This window comes from Rhinolophus hipposideros, assembly GCF_964194185.1.
Source record: "Rhinolophus hipposideros genome assembly, chromosome: 25".
NCBI classification, from domain to species: Eukaryota; Metazoa; Chordata; class Mammalia; order Chiroptera; family Rhinolophidae; genus Rhinolophus; species Rhinolophus hipposideros.
Window position 1 is genome coordinate 18,223,579 of NC_138071.1, and position 21,804 is coordinate 18,245,382.

Consider the following 21,804-nt stretch of genomic DNA (forward strand, 5'->3'; position numbering starts at 1 on the left):
GAACAACTATGGCATACACCTGGAACTGATATAATGGTGTACGGTAGCTATGTTTTTTTTAATAAAAATGTTTTTGAAAAAGCCACAGATCATTATTTCTCTTTAAATGCTCTTAATTATGAACTTTGCCTTTTAAAATGACCCATTCCCCACCACACACACTAATTCCATTTGTCCTATTCATTTCTATTGGTCTCGTACACCTGCTTCCTTAGACTATGAAGGGCAGCTATGGAAGAGGTTGCAATGACTACATTTACAAACACCTGCCTAATACATGCAATTTCCCTTACAGATGGGTCAAATGTAGACGATATTGTTCAGACTGGCCAATTATTAGGTGTTCCCTGAACATATGCGCCAATGTTTATGTTCTTTCCCAAATTATTTGGGTTACCGCCAATAGAAATGATTATTTTATCCTTTAAAGGGACTTTTCTAACCATATACCCATTTCTTTAAATCAATTTGTGCAGAAACAATTTTAGAAATGTATTTTCCAAGGGAGCTCTTCCTGGTAGGAAACCGCCTGTCGGAAGGTTCTATCTGGGTTAAATTAACAATGTGTTAAGCACAAAGAATGAGCACTGGATTTTGTGACAAAATAAGTATTTGTTTTTTAAAGGGTTAATGCCAATAACCTCAGTCATCTTTCACTTGGATAGACAGCTTGGGAAGAAAGAGCTACATTTGACAAAGGGGTATGTGTCTCATGATTATGTTTAAGGTATGTAAACTGTCTGATTTTTTAAAGTTTACATACCCTAAATATAATAAGGATCTTAAATGACGTTGGTAGAAATTGAGTAGAAAACTCAAATAACACGTGCAGTGTATGCCAGGACTTCGAATTCAGGCAAACTGCTGGCGAACACTAACTGCATTCAGCTCTATGTTGGTTATCACAGCAAAGTCCTTGTGGAAACACAGTGTTGACACCTATTACCTATTCACAAAATACAATTCATATACAGTTATGGGTACCCTATTCTTTCCTGCTCTGCAATTTCTAGGACAATTGCAATGCAATGTAGCCTAGAAAACGACCGACATCCATCTGACTTTCAATCCCCTCCCCCCAAACTGCAGTTAAAAGGCAAGTAAAACTTACCTTCAACATCCAGACTAAAATTTTAACCATTAAAATAATCCCCTGAATGCATCTTTGGGAAACAAACTACTGACTACAAATCAAAAGAGCTTTATTGGAAACAAGGCTGTTAAAAGAGAGAGACCACTTTCAGGTAAACAGGTGGGGCAGGTGCCATTTAAACCAAGGGATCTACAACCAGGCTGCTGGCTAGTGTTCATTGGCCAACAGCAAGAAGCTCCCTCCACCTTATTGCCTGACAAACTGTGCCTCTTAGCTCATAACATCAGAGCACAAATCTGGACTAAGATGGTACATTAAACCTACACTATTTAATACAATTTCTTAAAGTTCTGCTAAAATTAGAATTTAAAAAAGAGAGAACAGGAGAGGAGACGACAGAACAAAACATGATGACCTAGAAAGCAGATGGTAGAGAGAACTCACTTGGCTGATCTGAGAAGCCTCAGCTAGTGGTGGGAAAGCTGAAACCCAACCCAATTTTCACCGCAATCCTCGGGGACACAGAAACTGACAGTGCCAGTTACCCCTAGAACCAAGGAAAAAATGTGTGGGACGGGTCTCAAATAAAGATTACTGAGAAAGATATTTTAAGACATTAGTTCTCTAGATTTAATCCTCAACTCCACACCATAGTGCAACCATACGTATCCTAAGTGGGAGATATTTGGAGACAATTTCTGGAGAGGAAAAGAACTCAATACAGGGATTAAGTGAATATATGCATAAAGTCATACCCTTACCCTCCAGGCCAGCCATTCTAAGATTCTTCTCCCTGGAATCTGACCAGCCCAAAAGAAAAGGACTGAAAACATTCCCCCACACAGAGCCCATCCAGATCTTCCAAAAGTGAAGTCCAAACTTGGCAAGCCTTCAAGTTTCCAAAATTCCCTATCACCTTTTTAGTTTTATGCATGAGCAGATAAGCAAGGATTACCAGGGATCTGAGAACGCTCAATGTTGGCAGTTAGAGATCAAAGCAAACCAACAGCTAAAACCAACTTGGAGAAACAGAAACAACACAAGGAGAACAAAACTATAAAGCAAGTTGTTTTTGCAAGAAGAGCAAAAGACAGAGATGGAAAATTGGAAAAAAGAAAACTAGAAGAGCTGATATTTGAATAATGGGATTTTTAGAAAGGGAGAACAGAGAAAATAATTGCAAGAAATTCATTAATGAAGTAAGTCAAGAAAATTTCCCAGAACTGAAAGACACGAGTCTTTTTTGAAAGCCTACTGTGTATCGGCTGTGTCCAGCACAATGTATTCAAATAGACCCACAAGGAACATCACTGTGAGATTTCAGAACACCAAAAATACAATTTCTGTAAACCTCCAGAGAGGGAGGAAAAAGGATTACATATAAAGGATTGCGAGAGGCTTTGGTTTCTTAACAGCAATACTGCAAGGAAACAACAGATTAATGCCTTCAAAATTCTAAAGGGAAAAAAAAAATCTACAATTTAGAATCCTGGATTCACCAAACTGTCAACTGAGACAGTATTTTCAGATATGCAAATTACTAAAATATTTATCTCCCACACGCTTTTTCTCAAGTTACTGGAGGATGTCACTCCAACAACATTGGAGAATAAAAAACAGACTAGGATCTGACATATAGAAATACAGGGGGGAAAGACCCAACAAAGGAGAGACAGGAAATACTAGGAATCCCAGCAGTGCACCAGATCTGAGCACTGCGACCCACGAGACAGACTGACAGACAGGTTGTCAGTTCCAAGATTCTCGCTGCTGTTATACCAACTGCTCAAGTCAGTTTGGCCCAGGTTCTTTTCTGCCCTTGTCTGATTCTGACCAAACCTAATGAAATCACTGTTGGTCCCTCCAGGCCCGCTGAACTCACCCACTGACACGTGTTGTGTATGATCTACAGGAGGGAGGCCACCGTGAGCTGAGACACTGAAAACAGACCGCCTCTTGGCCAGACATCCAGGAACCGGCTCACACAAGCATTCTGTCAGGTGCCCGACTGTGGTAGGCCCCGTTTCTCAGGACTCACTCGTGACCTTGCACACCATCTTCTGCCAAACTGCTTTTATAAATTATCAGAGAAGGGAAAGCCAAGCTACGACCCAGAGAATCTGTTTATCTTCTCCGAAAAGCCTTGACCTAATAGTGACAATACTGCCCTTTCCTTACACGGCTAGGCCTTGGGTTTTCCTACTCAGATTTCCAAAATCGAACAATGTATTCTTCAGGGGGTACATACATAAATGGCAAAGCTCTAAAAAAAAAGGGAAGATTAACGCAGAAACCAAGATAATGGTTATTTGTGGATGGTGAGAAAAGAAAAGGAAGTATACTGGAGAGGAGCTGATAGGCGCCTTTTAAGATACGGCAGGTTCTATTTTTAACTTGGGTGGTAGGCATACAGGTTTTTATTGTTTTTAATTATTATTCTTTACATGGTATTTATGTTTTATAAAGTCTTATGTAGGATTCATTAAACATACAATCATAGCACAGCCTTGAAAGATAGAATTTCCCTCCTCTTACAGAAAAAGCAACATTTTTATTGATAGACCGGATTCCCAGGAGTATCCAACCGCCCTCCCCACACACACCCCCACCCCAAAGCCTCGACAATTCACTGCTACCTGACTATTATATACGTGTTAATCCATCCCTTGGCGGTGCAATGTGAATATTCAGAAGACTGAAGCAACGTTCACAGGACAAAGAGATCCTAAAGTTTTTGGTCCTGTCTTCTCTATCACAGGAACATTTTGGTAAATTAAAAAAGAAAATAAAAACCAATTTACTAGTCACCCAGTCAACATCTCTTTGTGGTAACGTTTACAATTATTCTGTTCACATGTTTTTCAAAAACGGTGTTGAAATTGTTTGTGTTTTTTTTGAGGGAGAGGGTGTTGGTAGTAAATTGAAGTACAAAGTAAAGGTTAAGAAGGAGAAAATGCATTGGAAAGCACAATGTAAGAGTTAGAAGATCTATTTCATTCATCCTACAAAGATTCCCTTAGTGCCTGAGGCTGAAAATATGCCACCTGCAGCTTTGGACTTGTGAATGCAATCCCAGTGAGGACACACACACACCACACAGAATCCTAGCAATCTGGTAGAGAACATGTCAGTTCTGTCCTCTACCCTCCTTTGGTCAGTGGTGTGACCTCTCCATCAGCAGGTATTTCCTTGATGGCCGGCCATACAAGATCTAACGGTGGGTTGTCCAATCAGTGTTTCCCCGCCTTTCCCATCATGGCGCTCTCCAAGGTGCTGCTGCTGCCCCACCCTCACCCCCTCCCAGGTCTCCCCAAGACAACCAACACCTCAGCATATCCAGAGCCCAGCTCCTTTCTGGTACACGAGGCTCCTCAGTTTGGAAGGTTTGGTCTGCATAATACAATAGCATAAGGAGGTATCTTCTACAGAGAGCCACCGCAAGAGGACTTCTTGAGGACAAGGTGGGCTGAACTTCAAAGATGGCGGAGGCTGACAATACCATGAATTTTACCTAATTTCTTCTTCTATACCATCCTATTGTTGACGATGTAACATCAATGGAAACGTCTCATGACTGCTCTCACGAACACGTGTTTTGAACTCACGTGCAATGAAACGGAAAAACAAAAAACAAGAACATTCCAAGGGTCATCATCAAGTTTTCTGTTTTATTTAAGATTTTAGTTTTAATTCTGAAGAAAGAGGTACATTTCTTTGTTTTTAGTTTTAGCGTCAGGTTATAACCAGGTTTGTTTTCTTTTCTCCTGTCTTTTCAATACTGCACAAACGTCCAGAAACTACAGGGTTAAATAAGCTGCAGGCAAGGAGGTCAGAGATTTGCTGTCGATGGTGATCAGATGGCCCAGAGCAGTGCTGAGTGCCCTAGTCAGGTGAATTTAATGTAAAAGAAAAAAAGATTCTGACAGATGAGAAAGACTGAAGAAATCACTTCTAGTTCAGCTCTGATAGTATGCATAGGTATTACATCTGTGAATACTTTTTTTCTTTATAACATTTGAATTTATTTTGAATCTAAAGCCAAAATATTTTTTCTCCAAAAAAAAAAAAAAAAGAAAAATAGTTCTCCCCTCCTTATAAACTCTTTAGCAATTGGCCAGTTACTACTACAGATCAATGTGTCTTACCATCAACTTCCAATAAATTATTTTTCTTCACAACACAATCAAGTCCTCTCCATCAACTTGCCAAAACAATTAAAAATTAAATTAAATTAAAAGCATTTTCCCTGCAATAGTGATAAGCTGAATACGAGATGGATGCCGGGACCACCGCTTTCCCCCATGTATCTAGCAATCTCATTTCGATTAACCTGGTTTTCAAACTTCTGCAATTGACAATGCATTGACTTGACCTTTCCTAGAGATTAATCGTCATTTTCTGCTAAGCAGATTATGTCATTATTACGCGTAACAAACAGTAATTTTCTAAGTATCGAGACTGCCCTTTGATTTTTTTTTTCCTCCTTAAAAAGGCATTTTTAGGAAACATTCAACAGTGTCACTCAAATGCTGGATCAACAAAAACTCTTACAATAAAAAAAGGAGACGGTAATGACCCTGTGATCGCATTGCATCTGGGGGTAGGGAGAAAAAAAATTGATCAGGAACTGGATTCTTCAGAACTTAAGAGATGAGAGGGAGCTGTTGGGTGGACTGAGGGGGCAAAACAGGGTGGGACAAATCCTGTATTTTTCTAATGGTTTCTCCTCTTTCCCTAATGGCGGTCCAGTGTTGAACTCTGTAGTAAATCTGTGGGGGTTTTGCTGGGGGGTCTGAAGGCCGTCTGAAAGCCTGGGGGTGGGGAGTGGAAGCTGGAAGGATTTGAAGGAGGAGGGTAGGGATTCCAACTGGCTCTGTGCAGAGGGATCTGTGTGCTGAAGGGGGCGCTGTGGTGGGTTTGTGATGGAGCGGCGCTGGGGCCGTCCATCTCTGTGAGGGCCTGAAGGGATTTTAGCCAGTGTGGAGGATTGTCATCTTGAAGAGAGTCTAAACTGTTTCCTGAAGAGGCTGGAATACCTAAGGAGAGAAAAGAAGACAAGAGGAAAATGGTGAGTTTGGGCACAAGGAATACGAAATTCGTCAAACAAAAATGTTTTAAAAGGTGGTTAGTTTACCCAAAAAGAAACAGAAGAGATGACAATTTTAAACTCCTTCCAAATCAGACCTTTTTAATCTTACGTTCCTTGTAGCCTCCACCCACAACGACCACAATTTATTGTCACAGAAACCCATGCCTCCTCTTCAACTACACAGACCAGATATTGTCCCCCACTGTCACAGAGGCAGAGCTGCAGAAACGAGTCCCCAGAATTGTATGACGTTATTTCCCAATTGTGCTTCTCCTCTAATAGCAATACATAAACAAGACAGCCTTATAATAGAGAGCTTTATTTTAAAAAGTGGAGTATGTCCCTTTAAGAGGATAAGTCAGATCCTTACTATATTCTGAGAGACCGAAACAATACACACATGCGGCCAGATGTTAGCACCTACTGACACCAAAAGAAGCAACCGAGGCACCAAATGTCTTGTTACACAACTACGCCAACAGAATGAAGCGAGACCGCACCCCGGAGAACGAAACAAGCTACCCCACACATGTGGCTTTGTGAAAAGAAGCTTCTGGGGAAAAGACCTCTGTTTTAATTTAAGCTGTGCTACAAAAAACCACTAAACTGATGGCAGTCAGCGGAGCTGAAGGAGTGAGAGAGTTACCTGTGATGATGGCTGGGTCTGTCCAGCTGCCAGGGCTGTCCCAACTCAGGCTGTCGGTGGTGGCAGTGTTGGACGTTGGTGCACTGTGGTTGTTGGCGTTGGAGGGGGAGGAAGAATTGGGCAGTCCACCAAAGTTGATGTTAATGTTGGGTAGAAGTGCCCTTAGCCCGTCCTGCCATTCCTTCATATTTAAACTCTCTACAGAACTGCTGTTGTCTGGGAGATTTACCAACAAAAAATGAAAGATAAAAAAAAAAATAAAAAGCTGACGTTAGAAACATATGTTGTTCTTTAGTGGTTAAGCGGGAGGAGAATTATTCTTTCTTTATTGAGCATTTAAAATGGGTTGTCCTTGCAAGATAAACTTGTCTGGGATTTGCTCGTGAGCTCAGAGCCCCTGTAATGAAAAAATTTGCTCCAGAATCAGGAGAGGGAGCTTCTGGTCCTCCTTCTAGCCTCCTCACCGTTTTGTGTTTATAAGTCAATAATACAGTTTAAAGACTCAATGCTCCGGAGCACAATTTCGTTTCAGCCACATTATGAAGTTTCAGTTAGTGAGGCATTTCGCCAGCTGAGCTGATTTATTCTATATAAAAAAATCAAGCCTGCAAATTCAATACAGGAGCTTATTTCTGAGCCCGTTAAATGGAAGAAAAGTCATTTTATGAAGAATAAACATAAGCCAATAGAAAAAGGAAAATAATTATTCTTCCTGATTATAAAACTGGTAATGCATTTCAGAGGAGAAAGGCAGTAATGAGTAGGCTTTTGAATTTGAAAAGAGTATTTTTCCAGTAGTCACAAAAGCCAAGGAGGCAGGGGCTACCTTTCAGATGGAATAATTTCCAGCACCGCCTGCCTACGCTACTCTAACAGTTCTTTCTACCAGTCACTTGACGCATGAGTCCTACAGTTCTCTGGGTCTATGTACAAATAGCATCAAACATGATAAGTCACTCTCAGCGTCAAAAGGCTTTGTATAAATTGTGATTAAACTAACTTGATCTACAACCATCCAGAATCCGCATTTTATAACTAACTGGTGGGGGGAGGCAGGGGCAGAAAGGGTAAAGTGTAACTACTTAGAATAATCGCTGTTTGAAAACAGGAATATAGGTCAAACTACCACTGAGGTTTTTGAGAAGAGCATAGAAAATTATTTCTGGTTCTACAGAATTGATTAGCAATCACCACTGATGATAATGATGATGATGATGATGTAACAGACCCAGGTGAATTCAGAATTTTGTTTTGCACCAATCACTGATGTATGCCAAATGATACCAAGTGAATCATTTAACCCTATTAACCTTATTTATAAAAAGGCAAAAAAAAAAAAAAAAAAACTACAACCAAAACCAGCAAAAGTCACCTCTGAATTATACTAAGATGAAGTAAAGGCAATTCATGCCATACAGACAGCTCAATGGAAGGGAAAATAAATTCTTTCAACCTACATCCATTTCACACTCAATGCAATTGCCTAAAGCTCACCCTTCTAGCTGAATCCTCCACACACTTTGAGTTGGACAACTTACAAGGCGCTCTCAGAGTCATTTATTTCACTTGATTTTCATGTTGTGAGGTTTGCAGAGCAGGGGGAACAATTTGCATTTACCAGATAAAGTAAGACTCCAGAATAACTGACCCGAGGACACAGAACTTGTAGAGTGAGCATTTGAACCCAGACCCTAAGTTGGGTTTTTAGTAACAGTAACTCTATCTACTTTGTATAGACTATTAATTGACTTTTTAATATGTCAAATATTTAAGAGAAAACCCAGGGGCCTATGAAACCATGATTAAAAGGAACTAGAAAAGAAACACAGAAGCATTATAATATGTCTATTAGCCATGATGAGCAGCACAGAGAAATATTTTGGCTGAAGGAACAAACTGGACTTTGCATTTGGGGAAAGGGGATGTATTCTAATCAACAACACAATCATTAGTTGTCCCCGACTCCACCTGCATGAGGCATTAACAAGATGATGTCACTCAGGTCACAGAACAGCCTCAATTACAGGAAGGTTTGGTGGCTGTGGTACATTCTAACCCTTAAAGCAGTCAACCTGTCAAGACTGAATAACTTAAGATGGTTTCCAGTTTACCTGAAAGTGAACTCTAAATCAGGAAAACTTCCTAGGAGGGAAAGAAAATTGCCCTGATATAAAAAGATGACGTAGAACTGTGTGGGAAAATTTTGAGGAAGATGAATGTTCTTAAACTAGGTAGCCAAAGCCAGTAAGAAGTCTACGTAGGTGATCTGAGCCTCTCGTCCACTGAGTTGGGGACAAGAAAACACCCGTAACTCACTACGACTGATTTCCTCCTTACTTGTGCTTTACATGTAATGAGAACTGGAACTAAGGAAACCTTCGTTTTGCATTAACAGACTAACACTGCATGTACATAAAGTTTATTGAAAACCTAGTATTAAAGTCAACAGACATTTGTTCAAGGACAGGGGACATATAGGAACGCTACTTTCCACTCAATTTTACTGTGAACTTAAAATACTTAAAAACTTGAAAAAATTCTAAAAAAATAAAGTCTATTTTTAAAAAAGATATTTGTTTCTCTGATTTTAGACTCATGAAATTCAGCAGGAGTATGGCACTCAAAGGAATTCACAAATAGTACCTGACATAGAAACAGTGAGAAACTTAGATCCTCCCGGGTGAACTATGATTGTAAGATACCTTATGAAATAAATGAGCTGGTTTATAATTCCTACAATCTTGCCAAAAACTCTCCTGTGCCCTGGACTTCTTGGAAGCCTGACAGCACAATGAGCAGTGTATAGGGAAGCTGTAAGTGACAGAGGGAAGTGGACTGACGTCTTCAGTTCTTGGAATGGGACTGCTATTTCGAGTAGCTTAGAAGGAGTTTTCTTCACTGTGTTCTCCACTATTGCTATAGCAAATGTTGGCACAAAGAAAGGGCAAGGAAAGAAAAATCAGCTAAAACCTAACCCCATCCAAAGAGCTCATCTCAGTCCAATGCACCTGAAGTCACCTCCTTTATCTGCTCCCTGCCTCCGACCCAATTTTGTTTTTGCTGCCAGGGCTTCTGGTAATTCCATTCCTTGCAACACAAACAGCAGGAATTAGCAGCTTCAGCACTACTGACAGTTTGGACCATGTGACTGTTGTAAGGGCTGTTCTATGCAGTAGATGTTTAGCAGCACCCCTGGACTCTACCCACTAGATGCCAACCCCCCCCCCAAAAAAAAAAACGCCCCTAGATCTTGACAACCAAAAATGTCTCCAGGCCTGGCCCATGACTCTGGGGGAAAACTGTTACTGGAGGAGAACCACTGATGCGAAGATTCCTTTTTCTGAGTCTCTATATAATCCCACTCAAATACAATTTTCCTTTCCAATAGTCCCAGGACTCTGACCCTTAGACTGAACTTGCTGCAACTTCATTTATACAGGAACTATATTCACACAGGGGTACAATTCAATGTGGACAAGTCTAATGGGGAAAACACTGTGCTGGAAACCGCAGATGGATTGATTGCGTAAGGCGGCTCCACGTGGGTTTTTAATATAACTGAACATGTCAGTCATTCTCTTAACGTCTCAGGATCCTGCTTCATACGTAAGTAGGGGTAACACTCCCCTCACTCTCTCGTAAAGATAAAATGAAATAGAAGGAAAGCAATGTGAAGTCTATATATTTTATATTACCTGATAAATGTCTAAAAACATTTTTCTCCCTAGTGCCCAATACTGAACACATAGAAAGCTTTCCAAAAAGCCCAGGCGGAGGAATTCTCACGTGCCAAGAACTGGCGTGAGCACAACGGTTTCCTCCTAGGCACGCAGGGACAACAGGCAGGATTCTCACAGAAGTACCAGGGACCCAATCTAATTAATAAGTCCTCCTGCCACCAAAATATTGCAAAGACGAATATGGGAAAGCACTTTAAACTTTCCATAAGACAGACTAGAAAAGACCAAGCAAAGTACAATGAAAATCAAATTACTAAACATATTTCATGTTAAAAATGATAAGTGATTTCATTTTTAAAGTATTTAATTACTAGTATAATACATTAGGAGAGGACTGTATATTTTTAAAGGACTGCTAACATGTTTAAATGTTTTGTGACACTAAAAAACCCAACTGTAATTTATAATGTTCAAATATGTACAACAAAACATTATTTTTGGTTCTAAATAATTTGAGGGCAGGAGACCAGGTCAAGTTGCTCGCAGTAGTTTTATTTTTCAGTATAAACCTCAAAGAAATAGAATTTAAAGTACTTTTAAGATGCCATATACCACACTCTCACATTCTAGTAAGAAGTTATCAGTATCCTTTGTTTTACCTGGCTCAGAACACTTTTTAGTGAAGAAATTATGGTTAAAATCCCGCCAGCTTGTTGGTAGACTAACACCCAGTTCCCAACAGTTCTATCATCACATACTAAGATGACAAATCTAGATTTTAGCAACAAAAATTATTATAAAATGTATGTGTTAAGGCTGCCAAGGTTAAAACAAAAACAAAATCAAAAAAACAACTATTTACTGAATGTGCACAAGGACAAAGCACTTAAACCACGACTCCCTTTCTCGGGGAGTTCAACATCTACCTGAAGAGACAACGTGACAACAGGACAAGTTCTCAAATATATGGTGATGGAAGGAGAACTGACTCTCGGTGGTGAACACACAGTGGGATTTATAGATGATGTAATACAGAATTGCACACCTGAAATCTATGTAACTTTACTAACAATTGTCACCCCAATAAACTTTAAAAAAATAATAAAAAAACAAAACAAAACAAAAACAACAGGACAAGTTCAACAACTACAATCTGAAAAAGCAACTTAAGAAATGTCATAGGGTTGCACATGATTAATAGATGCTTTTTTTTTAGGAAAAAGAGAGGCCAGTTAGGCAGGCACATGCATGGAAATGTGCTAGTGGGTGAAGCACAGTAGCTGTCATTCATTCTTGGAGCTTTAGTTACTACACAGACACCCCCTGCACCCCCAAGTCTGAAAAACCCACAAGTTGAAACCACCTTTGATATTTTCACCCAACCCTAGACTAGTCCAACTATGTATTAGGAAGTGTAGAGTAAGACATGTTTTATAAGCAGTAACTATATTACAAGAGAAAAATTAAGTTGTGTTCTAACATCGCACCTTTCACAGAAAATCATAAGGCAGGAAAAATGAATGGCTTAGGCAAGAGTACACAGTGAGCATGAGAGTGGCCAAGTGGGTTTCTTTCCTTTTTGTTCCTCAGATAAACTGCAATATGTTCATTATTATGAAATGCAAAACTTTGCCACAGATAGCCAAAGTGTGGGAAAATCTGCTCCTTTCGAGAAGTTGTCACTGGTGACAAGCCAATGAGTTTTGCTGGTTTGCGTCTCCTCAAAGAGTGATTTTCAAATTGGTTTCACAGCCTGCAAAACCATCTCAGGAGCCACAGGGGAGGAAGCCGAGGGGACAGGGCACACACCCCAACCTCCAACCTGATTTCACCTATTTTACATATTAGGGTACCATGTTAAGACTGTATTCAGAAAACAAGATTTGCTGCCAGGAGTTAAGACAGCAGATCTATGTATAATGACAACACAGTGAAATAAAGCACACTTAAGAGGAACCCTAAAACAAAAGGCTACTGCGAGGATTTGCTTCCTCTGATGCAATTTGTACCACCAGGTCAGGATTTCCTGTCTCCTCTTGCTTTGGTAGAGGAATTCTTGCCTCTATCTTCCTTTTGGTTTCCCCACTGCAGGTCTTTCCAGTTAACAATAAACACATAGGCCTCGCTAATTAAACCAGCTACCATGTTTCCCTGAAAATAAGACCTAGCTGGACCATCCTCTAATGTGTCTTTTGGAGTAAAAATTAATATAAGGCCCTGTATTATATTATATTATTATATTATATCATATTATATTATAAAGACCAGGTCTTATAGTAAAATAAGACTGGGTCTTATATTAATTTTTGTTCCAAAAGATGCATTAGAGCTGATGATCCAGCTAGGTCTTATTTTTGGGGAAACACGGTAGACACAAGTAAATTCACACACCCACCAATTTCTGTACTTTCGTGTTTGGGTTGGGATGGCTGGCCCACATGATCGGCCCTGATGCTGGGGCTACTCCATTCTCCACTGTAGTCCCTAGAGCCAGAGACCTCTTATTTCAAGTTAAATTCCTCTCTGTTAGCGGTCAGTCCTATCCCAACTGGGGAGCAGTTGTCGAGAGTCCCAGTCACACAATATTCCTAGAAGAGATTATTCTGCTCTTCAGTTTTCAAGCCTTTTTTAATGGTTACTCCACAAAGCCCGACTCTGCAACCTTCTTTTTTTTCCTCTATAAAGTTTTATTTTCCTTTTCTTCACTGCTGTGCTTTACAGTTCAAAGTCAGAGGCTCCCTCCAGTGGTTAGGTTACTAAACAAGTCTTTCTTGGTACAAGTAGTTGTACATCAGAAATCTAGTTCCTGCCATGGTTACTCCTTGCCAGTTAGATTTTCAAATCTCCATGCATTTTTAGGAGGACACACGGTACAGCCTGTCTCAGCCACTGCGTCTTTCTCTACACACACACACACACACACACACACACACACACACACACACCCCTCACTATGTTACACACTATTTCCTATCAGTTTTGGGCCGGAGTCCATTTCCATTGATTTTAAGAAAGCCTCAACTTTCCCAAACTTCAACATACCTCTAGCGACTCAAATATAAACAAATTATGCATGTCCTATATGTTAAACCAAACTTTAAAGAGTACACAGAATTTCTCCTATCAGAAAAGAAAGCCTTCATGATATAGACGTACTGTACTTTAAGAAAAACACAAAAATCATTTCAATTTATTCACTAACATTTGCAGGGAAAATGACTACTATGTGAATGAATTCTTTCAAATAGACTTATAAAATCAGATTGTCTATGCAAAATGTTATTCTACTTAAACAAATACAGCTGATGCTCAAATTTCTAGGATTGTTTATTACAAAGCAAGACAGCCACTACTGCGGAGCAAATCTGCTGAGACACAGATAAAACTTAAAGATTTAATAAATCTGAAAGTAGAGATTGGACTACTTGAAAAATTCTAAGACCTCAAGTAAAAAAGGAGTTCTGAGAATAAAGGAACCTGAACAAAGTAATAGGAGTTCTGAGAACATGGGAACTTGAGCAAAGTAATAACAAAAAACTGGTAAAATTTATTCCCACTAGAAAGCAGAAATGACATAAACAGGAAAAGAGAGGCCATGAGGATCAGCTAAACACGATTTGTGCTTTCTGGACACTCTCACTACTTTCTTTCTCCTTGTCTAGAATGCTTTCCTGATCTCTTCAATTAATTTTTACTCAGTCTTCCAAAGTCTAAGTCTTTTCTCTTCTACTCAGATCATTCCAGATGCTAGCACTTACAGTCTGAGCCACACTCATCTGGCAGCAAACTGTGCTGTGACATCTACTATATTCCTATCTTCTCCTTCACAATTTTACTGACCTATCTGGTCTGCAAGGGGCTATTTTGTACATTCTTCAGCATGTAGCTCAGTCTTAGAAACTGACATGCTTCAAGATATCCGCCGAATCTGCTGAATCCAAGGTCCAACCTGAGAGGAGCTGAAAAATCACTTTGCCCAAAAAAGCCTATTTAATTCATATCTGTATAATGCTACGAATCAAGTCGTTCTCTCCAAAGAGATGCAAATCTTTCTGAAAGCAGCAATCAGCTAAGTGTTAGGGTCCAAAGGGTTTCTCTGCGTGTAAACTGAGGTAAAGGAACCATTAAGATGATGTTTTCCATAATGCTAAAATAGAAGCAAATATAATTTTTTAAATCCAACACACCAAAATTATTTACTAAGAAATGTTTTTTAAAAAGATATTCTAATATTATGTGCACAGGGTAAATAGGTCTATTAACTTATATTTTTCTATTCTAGACACTATTCATTCACTTTGTACTTTATGTATTTAATTACTCACTTTAGTACCAACAATCCAACGAGCTGTATTAACTTTATTTTACAAACAAGGAGACTAAGTGGCTCTGGTAGTTTAAGGAATTTGCTCAAGGTTATATAGTTTACAAGTGTCTAAGTCAGTAATCAAACCCAATCTGACTCCAAAATATTTCTTCTCTCTGCCAAACACACTACCAACTGCTCCCTGTCCTGGCAGGACTCACAGGCCAAGAAAAGGGGAGGGTAACATGTTTAAATAACTACTATTTAAATAAATAATAAATGCTATTCTGCTATGAAGGGGCATAAAGAAGAGAATGAATAATTCTGCCTACGTGCAGGATAAACAGTGACTGGAAAAGCTCAGAGGAAGAGAAACTGAAATGGAAGAGGGAAAGGTCTTTCCATACCGAACAGAGAGCAGAAGAAGTTAATCATAAAGTATGGTGGGAATATTTCAAAACATAAGTAGATGTGTTTTACACAATGTGTACTTCTCTCTTTTAGAATGTTCCTACAAGGATCTATAAGTCTATTTTGGGGGATAATCAGATCATGAAATGGGAACCAGAAAAACACCTAGATGTTTGCTTTATGAAGGATCTAAGGAGGCAGAATCTGTTAAAAAGAAAAAAAAAAACAGGGAAACACTTATTGAAAAAATGTCTCTATACAAAGATATATATATACACACACACACACACACACATACACACACACATAGCTTAAGTTCTGTGACAATTCTTCTAAACACTGCTGTTAGCCATGCTATACTTTACCATCTTATTACAAAAGGTTACCATCAGAAAACTTACCAGAAATTGCATATATATATATATATATATATATATATGAAAAAGTAAACTTAAAATTCAATGCAAAAGATACATACATTCTTAGAAGCATTATAGCCTGGATTAGATGGAAACTGAACCAGAACATACAAGCGACAGAGCTAAACAATGGGAAGAGACAAGAATCCTACATAAGCAATGTCTACAATCAGAAACTGGAAGCTTGAAGAACACATTTCAGTGCACACAACTCTGGGCAGTATGAGCAAAGCTGTGAGGACACCCAAAGATGACAAGGGAACGTAGCATCCAGGAGAGCACGTATCGTTCACCAGAACCTGATTTCACCAAAACACACTGTAAAACTGCAGACACGAAGGCTGTCAACCACCCTAATACCTCAACTCTAAATCGGCTAGAAGAAAACAAACCTGATAAAATTTACTTCCTGACCACCTCTCTTTCTCACGGGAGAAACAATGAGGAAAACTTTTACTCTGGACTTGTGGCCACCAAAGAACTGGTTAGCTATTGTCAACGTAAGAGAAGCCGTTGAGTGTGTGTGACATAATTTTAGGATCTGCAGAAGCAAGGAATAACCAGACTTGTGTTCTTGGCAGGCAGGCACGCTGGTTATTTTTGCAATTACCACAGTGTATCGCATTTACCTGTGTGCGTGTTAGTTTTTTCTACTAGGCTGCTAGCTCCTCCAGGAAAAGGGCTTTGATTTAATCGTCTTTGTAAGCAGTGAGCAGTTCCTGAAACTGAACCTCACAAGGTAGTGTTTCCTACATGAACAGCCCTGAACATTTGCTTCCAGGTTTTCTGAGACAACAGCTTTCCAAAAAAGGTCAGAAAAAGGATGGGTCAGGTAGTCCCATGGTTATAGGGAGCAGTGCTTCATAGGCCATAGAAGATGCTAAAATATGGCATTCTGACTATGCAATAGGTAATTCTAGTAAGGGAAATCAACTGGGGAGAAATCTAAAGAAATCGGTTGCTGTACAGGGAGAATCTCAGGGGATTAGATATGAAAAGAAAGTTTAGAAAAGATGGATGGAGGTATATGACCTACCTGTATATAACAGTATCATAACCCTTGAGGATTAAAATCAGAATCCATAATGACTGAAGCTTGTGAAAAATGCTGAAGACAAGAAAATGCTAAATAAGAATGGAGAACATTAGCCAAAGTCACTGCTCAGCCTGATGTTACAATGTGAAGCCCCAAGAAAAGACTGAGCTATGTAGTTCCATTTTCATTTTGCTTTCTTCCATCTTCTCTATAAGAGTACCCAATCCTCAAACTAGAAAGGGCAGATTAAGGAAGGTATAGAAGAGAACTGTCAGGAGAGATGCAAAGACATAAAAGAACATCTACTCAATTTAACACATGAGTTTAAAGTCTCTAGGTGCAACGTGAATTCTGTCCTGGGGTAGTAACCCTCAGATGTGATCACAAAACCATTAAGAGAAATGCCAGAAAAGAAGAAATGGCAGACTCTAGAAACTACACGCTTATAATTAGTTCTTGGGAAAATTCTGAAACAGATTAGGAACTGGGGATTTCTTTAGAAATGCATATAATAGGTTTAAGCAATCACTGCTTTATTGCTTATGTTTAGGGGCATTTTTCAAGGGAAATAATATGTAGCATTTTGGCTAGAACCTCCGTTCCCTTCTAACTGAAATACATAGGCAGTTAAATTTGAATTTTGAAGTGGAACAAGCAGTCATGGAGGCAGGTTCTACTGACAATTGTTTTTCATTGGAAATGATCTCCTTCTATATCCCGTGGTCCATTTCCTTTCCTCTTCTGTCGCCTGCCCAAACCCAAAGACTTTGCCACTATCTCCATTCCCATCTCACTGACACATCAATTCCACAAAACAAAAGTAATAGAGCCAAAATGCATTTTCACGAAGAACCAACCTTATCAAGGTAATTTATTCTTTGGAAAGGCTTCCTAGGATGTCATACATACAACTTGAATTGAGCAATTTCTGGTAAGTTTTCTGATGGGAACCTTTTGTGGTAAGATGGTCAAGTATAGCATGGCTAACAGCAGTGTTTAGACAAATTTTCAGAGAACTTAAGATACTGTGTGTCAGCCTAAAAGTTTCTGAGCTACTGCTTGGCTTCTCTGTTCATTCCACAAAGTTAAATATGCAAATGAAAGCCAATTCTAGAGATGACAAAATTTGTACTTAAAACTGGAACTATTCTTAAATTCTTCACACAAATGTTACTAATGTTACTAGTAATATTTATCACTTTATAATCACATAGTTCTTTCATAAGACAAACATGGATGATAGTGATATACAAAAAGGATATACTCTAACTACATCAAATCAAAACACAAAAATTTAACAGGCATATATTTAGATTTTTAAAAAATGCATCAGGAAACCACAGAATGGTAGAATAATCTAAGTGTGTATGAAAAAAGGTCTAGCCTTTAAGACTTTAATAGGCTTATATATTTGATATGACAATTGGGTAATAGAACTTCTAGAAAGGTGACATTGAAACCATGTAAATAGATGTGAAATGTCTAAATTAGCAATTGTATGACATTGGGCAAATGATAAAACACTCTGCTGCTCTTTCCTTTATAAAATGGGGATAATCCCTACCCCACAAAATATTTTTATAAAAGAACTCTGTAAACTGTAAAGGAATATACAAATATTAGTAATAACAATAGTTTTAATAACAAATATATCGTTATCTGAGCACATCTGGATTACTATATTAAAGTGTGAGCTTCATATTTTAAGAAAGTTATTCATTGCGAAGTCAAAATATGTGTAGAGGAGAACTGGACTACAGAGAGAACTAGAAACCATGTTAAGTATGAAACAGTTGAAAGAACTAAAAATGTTTCATCTACATCTAGAAGTTACTAGACAAGTGGTAACTGCCTTCATCTATTTAACCGGAAGTATAAATGGGAAAAGCATTTGGTTTAACCAAGAGAAAAAAATTCTTTTAACATTAGAAGTTGCCCTAAAGAATCTCCCTTAGGAAAGTATTAAGCTCTCATAACAGCTCATCATTATCCATAGAGTTCTGGAAGAAAAGGTATGCTACAGAGACTCTGAATTGTGTATATATATGTCTCTGCTTAAGGGGAAGGTGGACCAATATTTACAGATATGTAAAGAGAGATCTGTGAGTATCACAAATGAGAAAATGGAGTTAAAAAAGTGTTATTAGATAAAATTTTTTAAAGTGTGTGTGGTGGGGCGACTGGTCTTGGGGAAATAAGGAAAAGTTGAGTTGAGGTTTCCACAGTTCAGAGGTAATGAAGACAGAAGGCCTGATCATGAAGCCTTGGTGAGAGGAACTGTAACACCGAATGCCACAGTACAACCAAGAGCTAAGTTCTGGTTGTATGTGCACCTGAATCTGATGAAAAGTTTCCCAAAGTCCAGATGTAACACAAAGCACACACAGGCTTCTCAGGCCTTCAGAAGCAATCAGACACTAACATTGCTCTATCAATCACTGGTTTTCTTTCAACATTTATCGAATGGCTCCTCTGTTCTTTTCTCTGGCGCTTGATGCCGTAATATTCTGTGGCAGCCCCCTGAAAGTCACGCTGTTCTGCTTTGTTTTTGTGTTTCTTCAGTGGATCACTGGAAGTTGGCCATTCTGAACAAAGTCAGTGATAGCTTTTGATTGTTTAGCGCCAATAAAATATGTGTATGGGGGGATAAGTTCCTCTTCAGGCTTGCATTCAGGTCAGAGTAGTTTGCTGCCTATGTAGCAAGTCCCCCATGGTTATGTGTCTACTAAAATTCCTAAGGTTTTTGATATTCATAATTTTCCTAATTAAAAGATTTCCAAATTTTCTAAAAGTTATCAAAAACTCCAAATCCAGTTTTTTGCTCCATTTGATCACACAGCTCACTTTTATTTCAATGGTGAAGATCAGTCAGTCTCATCTTTTTCTGAAAGATGGCTCCCATCTTAAGGGTTTAAATCAGTCACAAAATCCCCCCAAAAGAAGACTAAAATTATCCAGGCTCTGAAACATGATTTTAATGGACAAATTCTTCATAACCCAGCTATCAGCTCTGCTTTTAGAAAGTATCTATTTCGGCATTAAAACAATAATTTGCTTTATTTCTTAATTTCAGGGAAAAAATATATTTCAGGAAATGAAGTAACTTCATTATTTTATACTAAAACTAAGTGAAAAATACCAGGGTAGTCATGGTTATAGACATTTCCAACCCAACAGAGCAAGTAATTAAATCTTTAAGAATTCTGTCTTGTACTATTTACCCAAACCAAAAAACAGTTGTTGAAAGAAGTGTGTACAGTGATTATTTTATAAACATTTGATTTCTAAACAAGCATGTATGTTTTAAAATTTAATTATTTTAGCTATGTAATGTATAATTTAAAAAGGCAAGGCTACTTTACTTTTTCTCCTATTTATTTACATACTAGGGAAAATAAAAAACTTTTACTTCCAACTTGCAAATGATGTCTTGATTTTAAAAGAATTAGTACTAATAAGAATGCATTCTTTCAAGATCCTGATGAATTCAAAGACTTACATGCTCACCACCAGTTCACTAAGAAGTCTTAGTTAAAAATCATTTAAAATATACATTTATTTGTTCATCCTTAGCTATGATTTATTATACTTGAATTTGGAAAAGAATGCCAGAGATAGTCTTGACAGAACCAACTCTCAATCTGTGTTGAGTCTCACTGTGAAGGAAGGAAGGAAGTCAGGAAAGAAGGAAGATCAGATGAATACATTCTCAAATATAAATTAGAAACTACAATTCTTATTTCACTATATCTGGAGCTTTATACTGAACTAGAACTAACATTTTAGTGAAACAAATTAATTCTGTTAACAGTCACACATAGTTGTAAAACACAGAATTTTAGTCATATTGTCTAGAACTATTAGGTAATTTTTAAAAGATCTAGAATAACTTAGAAGTTGGGAAAAGTGAGTAACACCATAACACCAGTCGAATTTTATCAATTTGACACTTAACAGTGCATGGTTGTCAATCTACTTCCAAATCCAGACTATGCTTTCTGTTTAAATGTGTTTTGATTTAAAAGAGAGAGGGGAAAGAATATGGTCACTTAAAATCAAAAGCCAGTTTGGCACTCGCTGAACGGTAGTAGACTGGTTGCTAGGGAGATAATTGGTCAGAGATTTAGCAGCACGATGGGGACAGAGATTTCTCCTTTGAAAAGGAACAATTCAGGCCCATCGGGGGATCATACAGGTAAGTGCACATTAAGACCTAGTCAAGACTACTCCCTTGAAGTGTGGTAAGCTACACAGGGAAACGATTTCCTCTTTGTCCAAAGAAAAAGAAACTGGATAGAGCGGTAAGGACAAGCTATCGGAATAAGACTCATGGCGGTCAAGAATTAAAACCTGAAAGCAGGTTATAAAACAAAGGTAGCATGGCTGTGTGTATTTATTTGCAGGTTATATAAGATCTTTGCTTATTTTTAGTGATAGGCTTAATTTCAATCACCTACCATTTAAAATACAGGTGAGGTCTTGGGAGTTTAAATGTAGGAGTACTGCCTACACTAAAACTCAAGCAAGCTAAGTTATACCTATCTGGGCCTGGGAAAGACTACGGTTAGGTTAATTAGTGAATATTAACAGTTTGGAAGTAAGAAGAAACATACCTGGCTGGTACCAAATCTTACCCTAAATGGGGAATGAGGGAGGCTACCGTGTTTCCCCCAAAAAAAGACCTAGTTGGACCATCAGCCCTAATGAGTCTTTTGGAGCAAAAATTAATATAAGACCCAGTATAATATAATATTATATTATTATTGTATTATATAAGACCCAGACTTATATTATAGTACAATAAGACTGGGTCTTATATTAATTTTTCCACCAAAAGATGCATTAGAGCTGATGGTCTGGCTACGTCTTATTTTACAGGGAAACACGGTATATCAATAATCCATAATAATAATTTTTTTTTTAATTTATATTTTTAAATAGAAAAAATGTAAGTGGAACAATGGTGTGTATCCTAGCACTCTGCTTAAAGCTAAGAAACCTTCCTACTTGGTTGAAGAAGTCATAACCCAGGGCCTCCTTTACCTTCGGCTGGACACTCAACTTGTAGATGCAATAAATAAAAAAAATAAACAGCTTCACAGGGTCAATCTTCTTGCAAATGCC

General features: G+C 38.3%; 1 protein-coding gene across 7 annotated transcripts in view; it reads right to left on the bottom strand.

The window, feature by feature from the left end:
- Nucleotides 1–4,741: 4,741 nt before the first annotated feature.
- Nucleotides 4,742–21,804, bottom strand: part of CNOT4 (CCR4-NOT transcription complex subunit 4) — a 116,599-nt gene continuing 99,536 nt past the window's right edge. For 4 of the 7 annotated variants that reach the window (XM_081038608.1, XM_081038606.1, XM_081038609.1 and 1 more), the window contains exon 11: nucleotides 4,742–6,129. In XM_081038608.1, the coding sequence (XP_080894734.1) occupies nucleotides 5,828–6,129 (302 nt within the window). In that variant the 3' untranslated portion in view covers nucleotides 4,742–5,827. Of the gene's footprint in view, nucleotides 6,130–6,828; nucleotides 7,045–21,804 lie in introns of all 7 variants that reach the window. The other 3 variants (XM_081038605.1, XM_081038601.1, XM_081038604.1) reach the window with 1 other exon arrangement.